General features: G+C 42.3%; 1 protein-coding gene and 1 non-coding gene across 6 annotated transcripts in view; one reads left to right on the top strand and one right to left on the bottom strand.

Annotated features, from left to right (window-relative positions):
• INPP4B (inositol polyphosphate-4-phosphatase type II B) overlaps positions 1–21993 on the bottom strand; it is a 463330-nt gene that overhangs the window by 180238 nt on the left and 261099 nt on the right. For all 5 annotated transcript variants that reach the window (XM_007668427.4, XM_039913682.1, XM_029076612.2 and 2 more), the window contains exons 8-9: positions 9646–9696; positions 4538–4617 (exon numbers count right to left, since the gene is read on the bottom strand). In XM_007668427.4, coding sequence (XP_007666617.2) covers positions 4538–4617; positions 9646–9696 — 131 coding nt within the window. The remainder of the gene's footprint in view (positions 1–4537; positions 4618–9645; positions 9697–21993) is intronic.
• Positions 10391–10486, top strand: MIR1386 (microRNA mir-1386). Its single transcript, NR_034841.1, has one exon. It is a non-coding gene; the product is annotated as a microRNA mir-1386 (primary transcript).

Below are 21993 nucleotides of genomic sequence, written 5' to 3'. Positions count from 1 at the left end.
GCCAAATCCAACGATCTCTACCCTATTCTAATCCTCTCTGACCTCTCAGCTGCCTTCAACAATATCACCCCCTTCTCCTGAAAATATTTTCAACGTTAGCCTTAATGACGCTGTTTCTCCTATCACTCTGGCCGCTCATTCTCAGTCTCTATTGCAGGATCCTCTTCTGCCTCCCACTCACTACCTGTGGGAGTACCTCAAGACTCAGTTCTGAGTTCCCTTATATTCTCCATCTACACCCACTCCCCTGGAGAACTCATTCGCTCCCATGGCTTCGACTACCGTATCTATGTGCATGATTCCCAAATCTACATCTCCAGCCCTGATCTCTCTCCTTCTCTGCAGTTTCCCACTTTCTCTTGCTTGGAGGACATCACTACTTGGATGTCCTTTCAACACCTCAAACTTAACATGTCCAAAACAGAACTTCTTATCTTCCCATCCAAACCCTGTCCTCCGGTGGAGCTCCACAGAAGCTTGGGCTCAGAGGTCGAAGAGAAGAAAAATCCCAATTCTCTTGAGAAACTTCCTGCCTTTGTACTAAAATCAAGGTGCCTTGCAACTGAGAAGAACCTGCTTCAGAAAATAAATTGAACTTCCTCCTACATTCTGTATAATGAGGGACCCAAAAAGAATGGGACATTTTCATTTTTCCAATTTATGAGTCCCGCTGTCTCTCCCTGAATAAAAATCCAACAGAAGTTTAGATTCCACGATTTTCAAATGAAACTCGCTGCCTATAATCTTCCAAGCTCTTCAAATTCTTGTCTTTTTCCCTCGGTTGAAAAAGTTAAATTATTTTCTGCCTACTGCAAGAAGCTAGAGGCACATATGGCAGAGCATTGGGGTTAAGATATGCTATTCCAAAGAGATCATTCAGGATCCCCAGTTCCTGAGTTAGCAGATAAGGAATCTCCCAGAGGGGCAATGTACGCAGCCTGGGCAGGTCAATTTGCAAAATTGTATAGGCCTTTATATACTGCCAAGGCAGCATTAACCGAAAGAATTTAACCACTGAATTCAATCACCACCTACAGACAGTTTCAGCTTAGCAGGAACACATTTTGACGGAAGTCACAAAATTGTCATCCAGTGTTCTGAAACTTATGATAAGACTACCCAAAAAGATTAAAACTGGAAACAACAGTGCAGAGGAAGACCAATCAAACTGTAGCCTTAATTTTCTCCTTATGTTCTTTTGGCTCAGTCTCTGAGACCCAAGGCCCCTGAGGAGGTAATTTTAGTAAAAGGGGGAAAAAAATTAGAGAAGATCTATTTTTTCTAAAAATAAATACCATGCGCAACCGTAATCTGAAGACTGTGATCAAGACTAAAGTTCTTAATTTGGAGAGGAAAAACTAAGAGTTAAGATGGGGAAATGAAATATAGTGATCATTCAAAATTCAGAATTGCTTTTTGAAAAATAGTTTGCCTGGAGACAAATTTCTTTTCTGTTGAACTGATTATTGATTTTTACCTTTTATATGTATATATACCTGAAGTTCATTTTAACCTTGCATCTATCCAAGACTTGAAACAACAGTCCGAGTAGGACCGTTTCCCAGGTGCTACAGCTCTTCACTAATTCTTTCCATTGCCTTGGTGTTTTCTCAGTTTGGGTACATAGAAACTCTAAAAAACACTCCATCAATGGGACGATATTAGTATTCTTATTGAGCAGCAGAGAGGGCAAAAGGAGAGGCTTCCTCTGGAAAGCCCCCTGGCATTTTACTAACTCTGATTTGGTTCAGTATATTGATCATTCTCATTTTGCGTGCACACTTTCCTGAGGCCGTATCCTACACTTCATCGACGCTCTGGGACAGCTGAGATCATTCTTTATGTTAGAGTTATGTTAAAGCCTAGGACATCATCTTGGGAGTCAAAATAAAACCATAACAATAATAATGATAAAACAATTTGATTATGGTATTTGTTAAGAACACTCACTATGTGTCAAGAACTGTTCTAAGTGCTGGGGTAGATACAAATTAATAGGATTGGACATAGGCTGTGAGCCCCATGTGGGACAGGGACTAAGTAGGAGGAAGTAGGATTTAATCCCCATTTTACAGATGAGGAACCTGAGGCACAGAGAAGCTAAGTAATTTGCCCAAGGTCACACAGCAGGAAACTGGCAGAGCAGGAATTAGAACCCAGGTTTTTCTGACTCCAAGGCCTGTGCTCTTTCCATTAGGCTGTCAGACAACAAAAAATAATGCCCAGTTTCAAGGTAAAGAGTTTTAACTTTAGCTCAAGTTTCTTGCACTTTGGAAAAGATGCCTAGTGGGGAAACAGAATGCCCTGTTGGAAAGAGCATGGACCTGGAAGTCATTGAACCTGGTTTTTTTTTTAATAGTATTTGTTAAGTGCTTACTATGTGCCAACTGATGTTCTAAGCGCTAGCACAGTTCTAAGTCCAGCTCTACTAAAGGTATGCCGAGTGACCTTTCTTCTCCATCCAAACTGCTACCTTGCCAGTATATTTATTTCCGACCTTGTATACAGCATCAGCCTCCTTGCTAATCTCCCTTCCTCCTTTCTCTCCTGCCAATACCAAAAGAGAACTTTTCACCTTCCCATCCAATCCCTGTCCTCCCCTTGACTTTCCTGTCTGTAGACAGCACCACCCTTCTTCCTGTCTCACAAGCCCATAACCTCGGTATTATCCTTGACTCGTCTCTCTCATTCATCCCACACATTCAATCCGTCAGAAAATTCTATCTCCACAACAACGCTAAAATCTGCTCTTTGCTCTCCATCCAAACTGCTTCTATGCTGATCAACCAAATATTATATCCTGCTTAGATTACTGCATGAGCCTCCTTACTGAACTCCCTCCCTCCTCTCTCTCAATCTAGTCCATACTTCACACTGCTCTCAGATCATTTTCAATTCATTCAGTACTATTTATCGAGCACTTACTGTGCGCAGAGCACTGTACTAAGTGCTTGGGAGAGTACAATGCAACAATACACAGACACATTCCCCACCCACACGAGTTTACAATCTAGAGGATTTTTCTAAAGAAATATTCAGTTCACATCTCCATACTCCTCAGAAACCTCCAGTGGTTGCCCAACCATCTCCTCATCCAACAGAATGCACTCAATCAGTTAACCCCCTCCTACCTTACCTTGCTGATTTCTTACTAAAACCCAGTCTGCAAACTTCACTTTTCCAATGCCAATCCACTTGCTAAATATCAATCCTGTCTATCTCGCAGCTGAATCCTTGCCCGTGACCTCCCTCTGGCCTGGAACTCTTTCCCAATTCATATACTACAGACCACCACTCTCCTCACCTTAATAAAAAAGACATTAAAAATCACACCTCCTTCAAGTGGCCTTCCCCATCTAAAATCTTTACCCTTTAAGCACTTAGTATTCACTCACTCTCAACCCCACAGAACTTATGAACACAACCATAATCCATTTTGACACCTGGTTTCTGCGGTAGACTAAAAGCCATCATGGGCAGAGAACAAGTCTATCAAATCTATTGTATTATATTCATCCAAGCGCCTAGTACAGTGTTGTGCAGACAGCAAGCACTCAATAAATACCACTGATTGAAGTACCCAGCCACCTGCAGCTTCAATCCCATTCCTGTCAAAATGCCCCAAAAAACACAGACAGGGAAAACAAACTCAGCCTGTTTTCCTACTCTGGCTTTTGTGAACTGAAAATCAAAAAGGACAATCATTTCCTGGCCTTCAAGCATCAAGAAAGATTCATGGAAAATTACTAGCAGTTTAAAGCCCCTGCAACTCGAATGAGATGAACTGCTAGTTGCTAGTGTCTAGGTGAAAGAATAAAACCATGATTCCCCTTTTCAGCAAATAATCTTGACAGATCCTTCAAAACAAGAGATCCTTCCCACTAAGCTTATAAATTGCCCAGCTGCTTTTGAAACTTGGAAGCTGTATAAACCCACCTATGCATTCAAATCAATTTACCTCTAGTTCATACCTGCTTCTTTCTGTGCCCCAATTCACTACAGTCCTGAATTCTCTTTTACTTTAGGTCTGTTTTGACTCAGAAGCATTTGGTGGCTTAATAATACATCCAAAAGACAAAGAGAGAAAGAAATTCTCCTCATGCAGTCCTAGTACTCATAATTCTACACAGTTTTGTTTCTAATAAGCACATTTAAATACATCCACGTTCAAAACCAGGAAACTATATGGTTTCAGAATTTAGCATTTAGATAATAAAAAGCAAAGAAAAATTCTTATAATGAGCACAGATAACATTTCAATTTCCTTCTGAAAATAACCTTAGAAGTGTTTCACTCACAAATTATTCCAACTTTTTTTGCAGAAGATCACATTAAAGAGCTAGAAACCTTGGCTAACCTAATTCATGGATGGTGTGACAAATAATATGTGTTTAACTGTGAGAAAGGAGGGAAAAGAGGCTCTTGAGGTTGACATCACATACATCTGCCGGAATGCTGCAAATTCCGAATACAAACAACCATCGGTAAAAGCTTCAGGTTATACGTTTTAAAAGACTGACTTTTCACAGAAACCTACCTCAGACTAAGGGTCAGCTTTTGATCCTTTGACTTCACCAGCTCCCCTACTTTAAAACAAGCACAGCCCAGGAAGCTTCGCTAGAAATGAAAGAGAAAGAATGATCTTCATTAATTTCCAAGTTTCTAATTGTTTTCTTCTCAGATTCAATCCAGTAAATATATCTTTGACAGTTGGGGAGAAAAATGAAATCAGGAGACCGTGGATTCGATGTTATTTCTTTGCCGAAAACTTCCATAGATCAGCAACATGATTATCAATAATTTGTTAAACTCATTTTTTTCTGGCAGAAATGCATCTTTTTCATTAGAAATAAACAGGCTGACATCCTGAAAAATAGCAGGCTGGGAAATGCATTGCCTTGGGAACTTTTCATTTAGGATAGTTTCTTTCCTCTTCTGATAAATTTTGGTATTAATAAAAAATGTTTAATTTTCATTGTTTACCAAGTCTGAACTTCTTGCTATTATAATTCTTCAAGCTGTGGCAGCAGGGACTTTGTATTCCACATATGAACATATTTGCTAGCTGGAGCTATTTTTATGTGGGGCTGAGTGCAAGTTATTAATAGAAAAGCTTACTTTCCCCCAGTTTCTAGCAATACTTTTAAACACCCATTTTCCTTATTTCTATACTAGCATGAACCAATTTCATTCAAACACAAATAAAAGGAATAATATTCATCCAATTACATTTTTTCAAATGGTTGTTTTGACCTATAGTACTACGGGATGTCTATCCACTAATATTAGTTTTTTTTCACTGTTTGCCTCATAATGCAAAATATAAATCTCTAAAGTGTTTTTATTTTATGAAGAAAACATTTTATCTTCCTTTAATATCCCCTACTTTCTCAGTTCAAAAAATCACATTACCTTCTTGTACAATAAACAGAGTTTCTCTCTCTCCCCCAGAAAGGTCAAAATGTGAGCAAGGGAAATCCAACAAAGGAATTTTGTGCTGAAATACATTGACAGGGGCCAATGCTTCCTCCTTGGGAAAATCCTCCCTCCTCCTTTTTCCTGGTTCCTTGGAGGTGAATGGAAGATTAGGTCTATTGGATATGGGACTAATTGAGCCTTTTGGGAAAGGGGCGAGCAATTATAGTTCACAGGAAAGATAGTTCTTGTCCCAACAAAAAGCCAATCACTCACCAAAATGGGGCTTAGAAAAATTAGAGCAGGGACTAACTTGGAAGAGAAGCAGATGCATAAGACATTAAGACCCAGGAGAGCAATGATTATGGAGGAATAGGAAGTTGGAATATTTGGTTTAAAGAGGGGTAAAGTCAAAGAAAGGAGCAATATAATTTTAGTAGCATGAAGAGAGGAGTATGCTAGCTGCTGAATTAAGCTGAGCGGAGGGAAGGAAGATAAGTGAAAGGAAAGGAGGTCAGAAGAGGAAGTGATGGCCTATAAAGAAAAGGAGTATCTTTGTGGGTATATCAGTGTGCTGATATATGCCTTTGACATCGTTCCCAATTTATAGGAAAATTTTCCTTAGATTGTGAGTTCCCAAGGGGATAGGGACAATGCCTAATTTCCACCTCCGTATTCTCTCCCAGTGCTTAGTACAGTTCTTTGCAGGCAGTAATTGCTTGATAAATACTATTGACATTATACAGGCCCAAAGTATTTATTGAGATCATTACCTAAAAAAAGCCTAAGGACTCCTTTATACAGGTCATTGACTTCTGGACAGCATTATCCAGATCACTTTTGAAAGAGAATGACTGGACACTGACCTTCTCCCAAAAAGTATACACTACGCAATCCATTTTCTTATAGCAAATTAAAACCCATTTGTAGCTGACGTTAAAGCAACTTTAAATTCAGATGTACACTCTGAACTTTTGAAATGTTTCTCCTCACTTCCTTTTCCCCCAGCATACGAACAAAGTATTTGTTTGAAATTAAGAATAAAGCAGGAACTTGATACTGCCTTGAAACCCAAAGGCACTCAGGCTGTTAAATTTATGAAGATATTGCAGTAGGGAAAGATTTGACAAAAATTTCTCATAGCTCATCATTAACCTGGTCCATTACTTTCTAAAATGAATATGTTGGGAGGAGGTAATGTTGAGTATTTGTTATCAAAGCCAGAGGACATGGATGGTTTGATATATTTTAAAATCATTCTTGAAATTTCCAAGATTTACTCTGAAATAAACCTTTAGGCCAGCAACGAATTTATCCAGTTCTGATAAACCAATGTTTTCATCATTCCATTGGGAAATACCATGATGGATGCATTAGGGAATCGTTCTTCTCACATGAGGTTGTTCAAATAATGAGGTGGTGCAAGTGGACTTCAAAGGGAAGATATGGATGTGTACATACACAAAGCATTGGCTAAGAGATGTTGCTATTTCATGTCCCAGCCTCTGTCTCAGCCTTACTGTACCATACCATACACAGCTTTGTGTTTCTTTGTGTTTGGGGAACTATATGGTATTTAATATAGTGGAAGAGCAACTAGTGCCAAAGATATAAAGCATTCTGCTAGTGTGCCTAACAAGGCAATAATAAAGAATTTGCATCAAAAAATATCTGTCATGTTGATATCTTTGAATCATAAACCATTGAATCAATAGCTACTATAATGTAATTTTTCTCCTAACGCAGGATTCTTTAAGAACACACCCGTTCAGAGAAGAACTCCCTGTACTTCTTGCCCGAACACCCTTGTGATTAAAAAAAAAAAAACCACCCAGAAAAAGCTAGTAAATTTTGTAAAATGAGTGGAAATAAAATAGGTTCACTGTGTGGTATGAGGGACACCTAACAGTAGAAGACTGAGGAGGAGAAAGTAATGCTTCCTATTCCCAACAGCTGACTTCCTCTGTTGAACATAGAATACTACAAAATTTCAATCTGGAGAACTTAAACTGAAATCTAGGGTCTTTTACCTCTTCCTCTGATGCCATCATCAGAGGAAGTGCCCATGCCTTACTCTGATTATGACTGGCAATCATGTGTGCTTTGTGGGCATAAATGAAGGGTCCATTTTTTTCCCTCAGTAAAGAGTCTTCCTTGCAGACGTCAATTCATGTTTTGACTGTAATGCTGAGCAATCATATCTATGTGATTTGTGGCTTGTAACATCCAAAAGATTTATTTTTTTGGAGGATGGTACTTGACTAGAATCATGAACTCTCTGGGTTAGCATGTCAAATAAATCCCATCTTGCTCCCTCACCAGCCTCAGAAAAGCTGCTTGATGGCCCTCCAAGAGGTGCTTAGACTAAGCCTTCTTTCTCCAACTCCCTCTGCCTTCTCCATTGTCTATGCATTTGGATCTATCTGCATTTCCCCTTCTAGACTGTAAGCTCAATGTGGGCAGGGAGTGTGACTGCCAATCTTGTTGCATTGTACTCTCCCAAGTACTTAGTACAGTGTTCTACACACAATAAGTGCTCAATAAATATCATTGATTGATTCATTGGGAGAGCTAGACAGTTCTCATAAATGTGTGAGAAACAGAGAGAAAAGAAGGTCCTGTCCTAAAGGGCCACACTTGAGATAGAAAAGCTGAAACAAAGCAGGAAAATACAGACAGACCCTAGGGAGAACTCAAAGAAAAGGGCCTTTTTCTGTCTTTTTTCCAGGAAAGTCCGAGGCCAGGATTAGAACTTTCATTCAGCCATGTCTGAGAAAGGTGGAGAGAGAGCAGCATATGTGTGGGAGAGGATGGACCCTGAGCCATTTTAGTTCCAGTTGTAGATATAATAGAGTCCACACTGAGCCAAATTTTCATATCATGTGGCCCCTCTCTATTTTGTGGCTTGGATGTATGCTTACACCTTGTGTCCCATAACTCCCTGTTTCAGACTTTATCCTCGAAACAGGGTATCCAATTATAAATCTTCCTTAAGAACACTGCAGTAGATAGGCATTGCAGTTCCTGATGAAATGTTCAATCATTCACCTAAAGGGAGAGTAACAGCGGATGGGGAGAGTGATGAAAGGGAGAGGGCAAGTGAACAGCACACTTGACAAGTTCCAGCAATTGAAATGTGGAAATCATCAGTAATTTAAAATGCATTCATTCAATAGTATTTATTGAGCGCTTACTATGTGCAGAGCACTGTACTAAGTGCTTGTGGTTCACTACAGCTAAACTGAACTTCCTGCATTGGGACATTGCTGTGACAGTGCCCCTAAATAACTTGCTTGCTAATCAGCAGCCTCTGAGTCACATGTTAAATACAAAATTAAAGATTGTGAACAAGCCCCTGGGTCTGTCTTTGTCACGCTCCTCTCCTCTGAAAACTTTCCTTGAGATCTTTCACTCTGAAAAGTTGAAGTGACCCTCCCACTCACAACTGTAGATTCCTCTCCCTTCCCTTTCCTGATCCTCACTTTCTTCTTCTACTGAGAGAACTCAAATATATTTGCCAGAAGCAAATAAGTTCTTTGATCCCTCATCATCAGGGAATCCCAAGAAACTAGGTCAAAAAAGGAGTAGAAAGGAGAGGTAGAAATGATTAAATCTTTTTTGGCCTGTCCTGACTTCAGATGGGCCCTGGGAAAGAAAGCCCGTGCCTGAGGTTTGGAAATAATCTGAGACATTTGTTATACCAAAAAGCAGGATAACTCCTCTATCAGGAGATTTAGGTAAGTGAAAGTGAGATCTCCTCCTCCTGGCAGTCACTACTGTTCACTGTAGAATAAATGCAACCAGTCCTGTGGAGTCTTCTCCCAGAGACAACGACCTAAGGAAGGGAGAGCTTCCCTAGAAAGCAGATCCGCGGAATCTCCAACACTAGTACAGCCCAAAGGAGGAAAATACCATTTCAATACCAGTCTGTCCTCTCCTCTTTCTTGGACAGTGCAGATCCTGTCTGCAATTTCCAGTTCTTAGTACTGTGTGCTGCTCACTGTAAGTGCTAGCAATCAAAAGAACCGAGAGCAGGTGAGGAATTTGTCTGAGGAAGATTCACAAAGATTCAGAGAAATTGAGCCATCATTGGGGAGTCTCCTTTTAAACCAGTCTCCCCCACGCCATTCATTTAATCCAACTGCGTTCTTCAGCACCTATCCCAAGGCCAGGGAAGAACTGAACAACTCATCTATGCACTGGTGTGTATCAACAGTAAAATCTCCTTACCCCAACTTCTGACTGTGGTTCCTTGTGTTCGTGAAGGGCACTGGTGCGGACCTGCGAGGGGAAAAACATTTTCTGAATATTTCTGAAAGAGAAAATAGTTTTTCCTGCTGCTAGTTTTTATTTTTCCTTTACCTGATGGATATTCAATCTTTGTCAATCGATATTCAGTAATGATCAATCATTATGTGCCTACTTTGGGGGGGCTACTCTTCCAACACCCATTCAGAGTGGCCCTTTTATCGTTCCTAAATTTTCTGAGCTTCTACAGGAGGGAAAACTGAACTCAGCTTCACCTTTCTTTATCGTGACTCTGCTAAAAGAATGTGCACAGTCCTATGTGCAACTGTCCATTGGGTCAGTCCTCAGGGTGAAACCTCACCCAAGACTTCTAATGCTTGCCTTTATTGTATAGCAAACCATTCCCAGTCTCTTTATGGAGCTATCTCTGAAGCCTGATTTTCAACCAAAACACCAAAGAGAGCATATGCTAGTGTCTGAGTTACTAAAATATGAAAAAACTCACTTCTGACCATGGAGGGCATTACAATAAATCCAAGAGTAGCCATATCACTCTATTATCCTAGTACAGTCTCCTAAAGGACACTCGTAATCGATAATGGTGAGAAGGGATATTCTTTCAATTTCAAGAAAGAGTACAAAAATGTTATCAAAGTATGGAAGTTAATTCTCCATCAAAATGCTATAAGGATAAGAAAGTGGAAAGAAATGGGGACAAAGGATCCAAAGGTTCCGGCCAGAGTGGGCTCCTGGCTGGCTCGCCAGACTTCTCCATCACCGTGGATGGCACGACCATCCTTCCCGTCCCGCAGGCCCGCAATCTCGGTGTCATCCTTGACTCGTCCCTCTCGTTCACCCCACACATCCTATCCGTTACCAAGACCTGCCGGTTTCACCTCTACAATATCGCCAAGATCCGCCCTTTCCTCTCCACCCAAACGGCTACCTTACTATTACGGGGTCTCGTTATATCCCGGCTAGACTACCGTGTCAGCCTTCTCTCTGACCTCCCTTCCTCCTCTCTCGCCCCGCTCCGGTCTATTCTTCACTCCGCTGCCCGGCTCATCTTCCTGCAGAAACGATCTGGGCATGTCACTCCCCTTCTTAAACAACTCCAGTGGTTGCCTATCGACCTCCGCTCCAAACAAAAACTCCTCACTCTAGGCTTCAAGGCTCTCCATCACCTTGCCCTTTCCTACCTCTCCTCCCTTCTCTCTTTCTACCGCCCACCCCGCACGCTCCGCTCCTCTGCCGCCCACCTCCTCGCCGTCCCTCGGTCTCGCCTATCCCGCCGTCGACCCCTGGGTCACGTCCTCCCGCGGTCCCGGAACGCCCTCCCTCCTCACCTCCGCCAAACTGATTCTCTTTCCCTCTTCAAAACCCTACTTAAAAATCACCTCCTCCTAGAGGCGTTCCCAGACTGAGCTCCTCTTCCCCCTCTACTCCCTCTGCCATCCCCCCTTTACCTCTCCGCAGCTAAAGCCTCATTTTCCCCTTTTCCCTCTGCTCCTCCACCTCTCCCTTCCCATCCCCACAGCACTGTACTCGTCTGCTCAACTGTATATATTTTCGTTACCCTATTTATTTTGTTAATGAATTGTACATCGCCTTGATTCTATTTAGTTGCCATTGTTTTTACGAGATGTTCTTCCCCTTGACGCTGTTTAGTGCAATTGTTCTTGTCTGTCCGTCTCCCCCGATTAGACTGTAAGCCCATCAAACGGCAGGGACTGTCTCTATCTGTTGCCGACTTGTTCATCCCAAGCGCTTAGTACAGTGCTCTGCACATAGTAAGCGCTCAATAAATACTATTGAATGAATGAATGGCTACAAGGGTCCTTTGAAGGCGCTGCACAGGGTGGATTTACTCAGCCCATCCAAACTAGTCCTAGTTCTGGTCCAGGTCTGCCCAGCCCAAGCGGAACCCCATCATCTGAGTCTGGAGCAGGTCCGCTTGGGAACAACAGTGGGTAGGAAGGGCCCAGAGTATGTGTTGGAGCAGGGGTGACACTGTGCCCACGCAGTGAGGAAGTCCTACCAGAACCTGGGGGCACGAGGGGGGAAGACATATTGCAGATGCAGACTCACCACAAGAGAGCAGCTAAGTCTCAACCTCTTCATTTAGGGCCACTTGACCTGGACAAGGGGACTGGGGGAGACAGAGCACTTTGGGGCCTATCTCCTGTGCCTCGCACCCTAAACCTGGACAGATCTGGGGATGGACTGTGTCCTCACATAATTCATGTCATTCAATACTGCATATATGTCCCCCTCTTCAGTGTCAGCCGCAGAGACAGGAATTACTTTTGGCCTTCATTTGGGGTTGCACAGGGTCTGTGCTATGAGATTTCTTTACAAAGGATGACCTACGTACCACCCATTCTGTGGCTGACCACGGGGAACAAAAACAAGAAAGTCAGAGACCTGGATTGAGCCTAAAGAGGTGATTGGCAGTTAAAGATATACCCCATCCCAGGGCAGAGAGTTATCTATTCTTTCTTTATTCTGTTTTTCCCTTGAAATCATTCAAACACTATTTTAACTGAAAAATGACTGAATTGCATACATTACTCAGTCTTTATCAAATATCCTTTTCCTCTCTCAGTGAGGCTCAGTATCCTGATTTTGGAGTCTTCTAAAGAGAGGGGAAAAGCAGTCTTGTAAACTGACTCTAAGCAAGCGTGGGTCAACTGACCAATGAACATTTCCAGTCAAGCTTTGAGATGAAGGGAGATGGATCGCTTTAAGACTGTCCGAACCCTTCACATTCCATAATATTGAATCCAGTCCATCTGATTGGGAAAGCAATACCCAGACCAGTTCGCTTCTGTCGACCACCAACTCCACTTCCTGTTCTGCACCCACCAGGTAGAAGGATACTCAGAGAGTTTATAAACCTGCTCTTTTGTGGGGTAAAATACCCTTCAAAATTTCCCATGTGATATGAAGTAAGCATTAAGGGAAGGAAATAATGTGTGGAAAAATGGGGAACATCAGCTTTCACTATAGTCCAAGGCATGATTAAAAATGAAAGAACTAAAAAATTTCTATAAACCAAAGAGGCAATCTCACAATAATTTTTTTGAATAGAGAAATCACTGATTCCCTTCTGGTTGAATGCCCTTCCTCCCACCCCCCAATTCCCCAAGTGAAATTATAGCAATTCAAAGCCATTTTCTAAATTCAAATCTCCAGTGTATACTACATTAGCCACTTGGTTTTTTTTTCCCCAATATGTGTCCCATCTTACAGCAAATAAAACCATCAATGTTGCTTTTCTTAGCCCGCCAAACAAGTCTCAAAAAGATTAGCTTGAACAGAATTAACCCTTGTCCTTGAAAAAAAAATTGTAATGGAACAAAGAGTAACCCCAGAATAGCAACTCTTTGATATGAACTTGGCTTTAACATGAATTCAAATTGCCATGTGTTTATCTCCTGAATACAAAGCAGAAGGCCCATTTGAAATATTTTATCTCCTCAATTCTCCATATATCCAGAAGCAGAATGATCCCAAGTAATCTTAAGACAAATGTAGGATGATACAATGTCGTCTTTTATGGTTTCTTCCCAATTCACACTCCTGTACCTGCACAACTGAAGATTTCTAATAATGGCTAATATCCATCTACTTGCACAGTCATTCTGCTGTATCATGAATTCCATCTTACAAATGAAGAAATCAAGCCCTGAGGTATGTCATGCATACCCCTCATGAAGAAATACACTGACATATTTATGTATATAAATATATATCTAGCTATATATCTGCAGACAGATTTATAGCTAGATATATATATATATATATATATGATATATATATATATTATATAGGTGTGGGCAGCATTTTCTTAGCAGCAGAATGAATCTCGTTTCTCATGAAGTTTCAGGATAATGCACGGTAGGAACTGGGAAGTTTATTAACAGAGAGGGATTAGGGCAGCAACTTCTCTTTGGCCTCCAGACTTGTCAAGTTCTGGTTGCTAATTTCAGTGTTCTGGTTGCTTTACTGGGGTTGAGAGGGAGTGGGAAAACTTCATCACATGGACTGAACTTGAAAAAAGTCAAGGCAGAAGGGTGAGGACTAGACCCATGTCAGAAGTATGGACTAGCTGGTCATCACTGGCCATGGCACGGGAGATGCTTCTCTCTTAGCTGTCACACAAGTAGGCCACTACTTTTCTCCCTATTCACCCCACCCTTATTCCTGCCTCCCCCCATCTCCCCACTTCTGCTCATCCTGCCTTCCTTCAAATTTGTTTCCCCATTCTCAAGTTTCAGAGGAATCTCACCAGTCTCCTTGGTCCCTTGCTCTCAATTCCTAAACCCTCAATCCTCAGTCTTTTTTCTTTGTTATCCCTGCCCTGTTGCTGACTTGAAGGGTCCCTCCCGGCCCTACTATTTCCATTTCCCGAGCAATCCAATGGTGAGGAGGCAGTGGACAAAGGAGTCTTACAGGATTGGGGAGAGCCATGTAGCTACATCCCTGGGACAAGAATGGTGATAACTGGGAGGAGATGGGCATGGCCGGGATAGGAACAGGTTACAGAGGGTGGGAGGAGTTTAAAAAAGAAAGGTGGGTGGACTCAGGCAATAAGGGAGGGAAAATGTCACCAAAACCATTGGGAAGCAATCTAAAAGAGGTCAAAGTAATGGAGCACAGATGGGTGCCGAGAGGTAGGTGATTACAGATGGGAGCTGGGAGGTAGGAGATGTGAGTGAAGAAAAAAAATGGCTCACCCGGGTGACAGCTAGCAGGGACAAGAAGATTCCCAAAGGCATAGCTGGGACTAATAATAATAATAATAATGATGTTGGTATTTGTTAAGCGCTTACTATGTGCCGAGCACTGTTCTAAGTGCTGGGGTAGACACAGGGGAATCAGGTTGTCCCACGTGGGGCTCACAGTCTTAATCCCCATTTTACAGATGAGGGAACTGAGGCACCGAGAAGTTAAGTGACTTGCCCAAAGTCACACAGCTGGCAAGTGGCAGAACCGGGGTTCGAACCCATGACCTCTGACTCCAAAGCCCGTGCTCTTTCCAGTGAGCCACGCTGCTTCTAGCTAGGGAAGATCTGCAAGCCTCAGAGGGAAGGAGAGGGGCCTCTGGAGAAAATATCACTAACATATATCAGACCTTACATGATGTACAGCTCTTTTCAGATTCACAAGTAGTGCCAGAACAATGATCCACCCAGCCCAGTCTCCTGCCTCCGGGGAGGGCAACAAAGGATGCTCAGATGACGCCCCTGATAGCATCCATCCTAATTGTTGGGGATGCCCCATCTAACTTTCCAAGTATTCCAGTAATTCATCATGACCCTCACTTACTATCACAGGCATGTCAAACATAATTCACTCTGAAGCTGCCACCTGCCCAGATATTCCTCTTTTCTTTACCTGTCCCACCCCCTTCCCACTTCTCACCACTTGCCCCACCCTCCTAAAATCCTTTAAAGTTCTGCTACTGGTTTCTTCCAATACCGCCACCACCTCCCTATCTGAACAAAATTAACTCTTTCCCTCAAAAAAAAGAAAAAATAGAACAGAGTAGTCCCAGAATAGCAAATTCAAAGTATCTGAGTCTTCCTTGTCTCTCTGCAATGGTCCTGAACCTCCACCCAACCCTCAGCCATGCCACTTCCCTGCACCAATCTCTCCCTAACTGGGCTGAATCCTTAAATGCAGGCCCAGGATGGCAGGGGAGCTTGGAGGGGCCACCCACCATACCATCTGCCCAGATGCCACTTGGTTTCCACTCCTCCAGAGCAATAGGGGTCCAAGGTGGCTCGGGCTGCAAAGGGCCTTCGTAGAGAGGTGGCCATGGGCCTGAGGGCATAGACCTGGTCTCGGAGGATAAGGATCGCAGAGGAACTGTGGGACCAGCAGGAAGAAGCAGGTTTGGGGTTTTAGGGCTAGTGTCCTTCTGGGGAGGAAGTGGGTGAAGAAGATGGCAGAAGGGGTTTCCTGTGGAACCACAAGAACCACTTGCCTGCAACAGTAAGTAAAATGCTTTCTTCTCACCCTCACCCCTTCTTGAGTACTCTAATATCCCTGAAATGTTCCCTCATATCCCTGCCTCTCTCTCTAATAACCTGTGATATGCCTATAATTGGTTCAATCATTCATTCATTCATTCGCATTTATTGAGAGCTTACTGTGTGCAGAGCACTGTCTTAAGCACTTCAGAAAGTACAATACACAGATATCTCCTGCTATACACAGAACCCTATGCCTCTGCACCTCACATTCCTCCCATTTCCCTGCTTTGATCATCATCGAGCCCACAAACCAGAACGCCTTTGATTCGGGGATTATTCATGATATTTATGCTAATGGGCCTAGCCTGAGCCAGTTTAGGCAAAATCAAAGGAGAAAATAAAAACATTAAATTCACAACCACCTAATTGGAGTTATGGGGTGGGTGGAGTGGGTGGGAAATGGAGGGACCTGGCGAGCAGGCACAGAGGGGGAATAGGGCAAATTGAGGCAAACTCTTTCCTTCCCTGTCCTGTCCAGGCAGGACTGCTCCTCTGAACGGCCCTTGCTGAGGGAGGAATCTGCGGCTCAGAAGGTAACTAGAGTTTGCAGCATGGACTGTAAGAATGTGCCCAGGCAGCAGGCTTCAGGGTGGCCTTTGAAAAAAGCACCCTGAATGGGCTGAGAGGGGCAGTAGGGCTATGGGCCAGCTTCCTCCAATCCCCATCCGGAGTGAAGTTAATGCCCATCTGGGCCCATGCTGGCTCGCTGTGGGGGCTACTGGTAGTGATGGTAGCTGCCTGGCTGCTTGGCATCGTGTAGGTCGGGCCCTGTTTCACAGCCTCCCGTGCACCTGGCAGCCCAATCCCCAAGTGGCCACAGAGTCCCCGGTCCAGGGCCCCACAGTTCTGTACTGGGATGCCCACACCGGTAGCTATGTCCTTACTGTGCACATTCCAAGAGTTCTTCTTACTTTCAGGACTGGACCAAAACACATCCAGGTCCACAGAGGTCCAAGTGATTCTCCCTGAACATTTTACCGCAGGACACAGGGATCACTAAAGAGGTGGGAAAGGGCACCTTGGAGTACACTCCACAACTTACTTGGCTTCACCAGTCTCCTGATGACAAAGCCCAAGTTGCTTACTCTGTGGATGAAAACAAGCTCCCTCTAGACTGTAAGCTCAGTGCAGGCAGAGAATGTGTCTCTCAACTCTGCTATATTGTACTCTCCCAAACGCTTACAATTAATTAATTGATTGCCTGCCGGAGCCTCAGCAGAGCACAGGATTCTTGAAATGAGAACCATCTTTCAACCGCTGCTGAGAAGCAGCGTGGCTCGGTGGAAAGAGCACGGGCTTTGGAGTCAGGGCTCATGAGTTCGAATCCCAGCTCTGCCACTTGTCGGCTGTGTGACTGTGGGCAAGTCACTTAACTTCTCTGTGCCTCAGTTCCCTCATCTGTAAAATGGGGATTAAGACTGTGAGCCCCACGTGGGACAACCTGATTCCCCTATGTCTATCCCAGCACTTAGAACAGTGCTCGGCACATAGTAAGCGCTTAACAAATACCAACATTATTATTATTATTATTATTATTATTAACCACGGGGCTGTTTTCTGTTAATTCCTCCATCTCCCTCAACTAAGTGTTCTTTAGGCAGAAAAATTAATTCATCTTCTCCATATTTGACAGTGATTTTTTCTTCTTCTAGTACACAGTAGTTACCAAAGTCAGTTACGGGCACCTCACTTTGAAGGTTGAAACTTCAAAATGTTTAATAGTGAAAAGCTAGTGTCATTACTGATAGATCCAAAAAAAATGGGAGAACATAGAGAATTTGGAGAAAAAATAGCTATGCTTTTAGCTTTTAACATTTCAGAGGAAAACATATAAATTGAAAGTGCTCTTATTCCATACTCACACCTGACCAAAGCTTAGGCCTCTCAGCCTCTACTTGAGGACTTTGTCTTAGTTCTGAATCCAGCTCTTTGAACTCTTTAGGACTTTGCCAATTTTGAATACTGAAAAATGGTGCCATTTATTGGTATATGAATGAATCTCACCTTCAAACTTTCTCCTGGCTTCTGGCAGTAACAGGGACACTATTTGCGCTAATAACAATCACAGAAAGGATGGGACGAGAGACAATGTGGTCCAGTGAGAAACTCTATGAGCTGGGGATCTGGATACCTGGGTTCAGGTCCCAGCTTTACCCCTGACAAGTCAGTGCACTTATTTTTGCCTCTTTTTTCCCCAACTATAAAACGAAAGCAATAATCCCTTCTGATCTTGCAGGGATATTGGGAGAATAAAAGATAATATATTTGAGAACACTGAGTTCTGAGAAATAAAGATATCTTATAAACTCAAGGTCTACAGTAATTCAAGGAGGTTATTATGGGCTTGTTCAAAGGAATTGTAAAGGCAAGGAATAGAAAAAAATAGTTGCAGAAAAGGATAAACATTTTGTAGCAGATAAATGAAAAAGAAGTACCAAAATAAAGCTTTTGAGGGTGATTCAAAAGAGATGTGAGGTGGTGATTGATACAATATATAAGATCCACAACTTTAAATTGGATGAAAGCAGAGAAATGTTATATTCTTCTGAAGTCACTCTGTAAGCGGCAGAACTGAAAGAGAATCAATTGAATATGGATAATCAGAAATCTACAAAAGGGAAAACAATCCATACAAATCTAACATCTTTTTGACCTTCTCCTCTCTTCTCAAAAAGGAAAGAGAACAGGTCACCAGGAGGAAAGTATCCTCAACGAATAAAGCTTTCTCTCATCTTCTCAAGGAACCAACATATTTCTCAGTGAGGAAGACATTAGCCACAAGCTTATTCTCTGCCACTTCAAAGTGTTTTCTACTAGCCTCAAGAGCAATAGATGATGGTCCTACCAAAACCTTAAGAATCAGTCTGAAGGCTGGAAGATTAACTGTTATCCAACAAAAGATACCCTACCCCTAGTACCCTCCAGAAAGTGTGCTATATTTCATGAACTTTGGATCAAAGTTAGCCAGAGTTTAGTACCCTAAGGTAGCTCCAGGAAAAGAAAGGTCCACTCCTGCTAAATCATGTAAAGATACAATCAGATGTTGGAATAACAATCTTCTAAAGGCACAACAAACGTTATTCACTTCAGTGGTCATTCTTAATGATGAGCATTGGTGACTTTGAAAGGGAAAAATAATATTCTTCATGGCAGATATCACTTTACAAATTGGTTAAAAAAAAAAATGGCCTGGAAAAACATTGCAAGACTTTTTTTTATTTTGAATCTAAATCAAGTATAGAAATGATAACAAGCTTTTTTCACAATCATTTTGACTTTTTTCTACTCAAAAGGGGTTTGGAGGTGGCGTATCAGTGGCAAAGCCAGACTGACCACGTTGTGAGCTGGGGACACTCATCCTGAATAAGTGTTCTCATCTTTAAGGAAAAGATTTGGGGTGGATAAAAGAAAGGTGTTATCTAAACTCATATTGTTTTATGATTTTTCTCATTAGTGAGGATAATGAGCTCTGATCTCACTAGGACACTTCTTGGATTAAAAGCATTACTTATGATCTCTCAAATACTTGTATCTTTAGTTTTAAATAACAATACTGTATAAAGTATGCATTCATCCATATGAAGAATTTTAGGTTTGCTCTTGAACAGATTTTGAAGCATTTGAAAGCACTGTTCCATCAATCAGTCAATCTATAAATGATATTTACTAAGTGCTTGCAGTGTGCTGAGTTTGGGAGAGTACAATATAATAGAGCTGGTAAACATGATCCCAGTCCTCAAAGAGCTTATACAGTACTATGGATCTTAGAACTGCTGTTGCTTGAAAAAAAAAATTACAAACCAGCTGAACAATAGTGATTTTAATTCTAATAATAATCAAAGCTTGACTGTGTACTAAGTACTGGGATAGATACAAGACAATCAGGTCAGACGCAGTCTCTGTCCCACATGGGACTCACGGTCTAAGTAGGAGGAAGGACAGGTAATGAATCCCCATTTTACTGATAATAATAATAATAATGTTGGCATTTGTTAAGCGCTTACTACGTGCAAAGCACTGTTCTAAGCGCTCGGGAGGATACAAGGTGATCAGGTTGTCCACGTGGGGCTCACAGTCTTACTGCCCATTTTACAGATGTGGTCACTGAGGCACAGAGAACTTAAGTGACTTGCCCAAAGTCACACTGCTGACAAGCGGTAGAGCCAGGATTTGAACCCATGATCTCTGACTCCCCAGCCCATGCTCTTTCCACTGAGCCACGCTGCTTCTCTGATGAGGAATCATGAGGAAACTGATGCACAGAGAAGCTTAGTGACTTGACCAAGGTCAAGCAGGCAAATGGCAGATCTGGGATTAGAACCCAGGTCGTCTGACTCCTAGGCTTTTGCTCATTCCATTAGACCATTTTGCTTCTGAAGCCACAGAAATAAGTCTGGTTTATGGATGAATTCCTGCTTTTCTGGAATGTATCCGTTATGGAGAACGTATTTTGAAATGGCTATTTCTTCACAATTGAATCATATGGTGAAGCAATATTTATTTCAGAGGCAAAGAAATGGCAAACTAATATTAATAAGTAAAAGAACATAAAAGGAAATGAAAGATCTATTTATTTCAAATCAAATATTTTACTTTCAGTTACACAAGTTACACAAGGCCCAGCAACCGCACTTCTAAAACTGATGTGTGTGTGCGTGCATACGTACACTTCATTGCCCCTAACTGCATCCTTAACTAAAGTCCTGGAATTCAGACCCCAAGTGCCTCTAAATGTCCAGTGTTTCCTTCCCAACTCCCGCACAATAGACTCTAAACCGCCTGAAGTGGGTGTTTGTCTCACACGGTTTTTCCAAAGTCTAGAGTTTCTAAATACACACCAAGTCCTCCATTAAGCAATTCAATCCACTTCAACGCCCAACACAAAAATACCCTTCTTCCCTCAAATTCCACCAGACTATTTAAATATTTCATATACAGTTACACTAGGTTTCACTTGCCCAAGGGAAGCTGGAATTGGAAATTTTTAAATGATTTGGAGCCGGAGGAGTTCCTTGCCTTCTAATGTACACTTTCAGATTTAAATGACTAGATACTCTGTAATCGTGCTGTGCAGGTGCCTAAAGAAAAGAAAAAATGGAAGGTTCTGGGTTCTGGAGCTTCACTGATGAAACTTTTCCAAAGGATTAATAAAAGCATAGTGCTAAGCAACCTTCACTCACAAGAAGGGACACACAGGGCTTCTACAACAACCTTCCCCTTAAAATGCTGTACTTTTTCTATTTCTCATAGTGTTGGTGACAGGAGCCAAATCAGACAGCCCTGGCCATGGGTATTCCCCGCTTATGAGGCCCAGAAATGGAGCTAGATTAGCACTGCTCTAGGTGTTGGGGTAGATACAACTTAATCAAGTTGGACACAGTACCACATGGGGCTCATACTCTTAATCTCCATTTTACAGATGAGGTAACTGAGGATCAGATATATTAAGTGATTTACCCAAGGTAACACAGTGGACATGGGGTGGAGACGGGATTAGAGCCCATGTCCTTCTGACTCCTAGGCCCGTGCTCTAGACACCTAGCTATGTTGCTTTTCAGGCCCATTCTGTCTAGGGTCCGCCTCTGAGCTGGCAGACGAGGAGGAAATTCCAGTGAGGATTTTCAGATGGCGCAGCCAATGCAGCCTCGGGGTTCCAAGGCTGCCGACTAGTTAAACGGGCAGTGTGGAAAAGAATAGCCTCCAGAGGGCAAAGGCTTTCAAGGACTATAAAACGGAGCTGCTTTTAAAGCAGTGACTGAGTGGTGGCCTGCACAGTCTCTACAGCCAGTTTCCCATTGGTCCCAGTGGAATTCCCTTTCAAATCAATGGAAACGCCGGTCATGGGAAAGTCACGTTTTGAACAAACAATCTAACCCCCAACTATCTGTCCCATGACACAGTCAGGGTTAAGGGTCATCTTTCAATGGATTGACAGTCTCAATTTTTCTACTGTAGGAGCATTCCAGTTTTAGATTTCTTAGGGCTTAGATGTTCTATTCCAGAGTTTATAATTCTGTTCTCCATTAATCAATCAAATGCTTGAGTAGGGAACCATAAAAAGGTCATTTTGTCCAGTCCCCGGTCTTCACAACTAAATCATCTAAGTTGGATAATCATCTGAACTATTAGAGGATCCCATGACCTTATTAGATATATTAGAAATATTTCTCAGGTGGAGATAACAGTGGTGGCTTAATCGGTTATTTAAAATGTTGACATTTTGCCTTCCTGCAGGCCACTGTTTTTGTATGGTTGCTTGTGGGTACAAACCCTGTTTCAGCGATTGTTT

Source organism: Ornithorhynchus anatinus, chromosome 12 (genome assembly GCF_004115215.2).
Source record: "Ornithorhynchus anatinus isolate Pmale09 chromosome 12, mOrnAna1.pri.v4, whole genome shotgun sequence".
Lineage (NCBI taxonomy): Eukaryota > Metazoa > Chordata > Mammalia > Monotremata > Ornithorhynchidae > Ornithorhynchus > Ornithorhynchus anatinus.
Note: the sequence above shows the minus strand (reverse complement) of the source record. Positions and strands in the feature narration are given on the sequence as shown.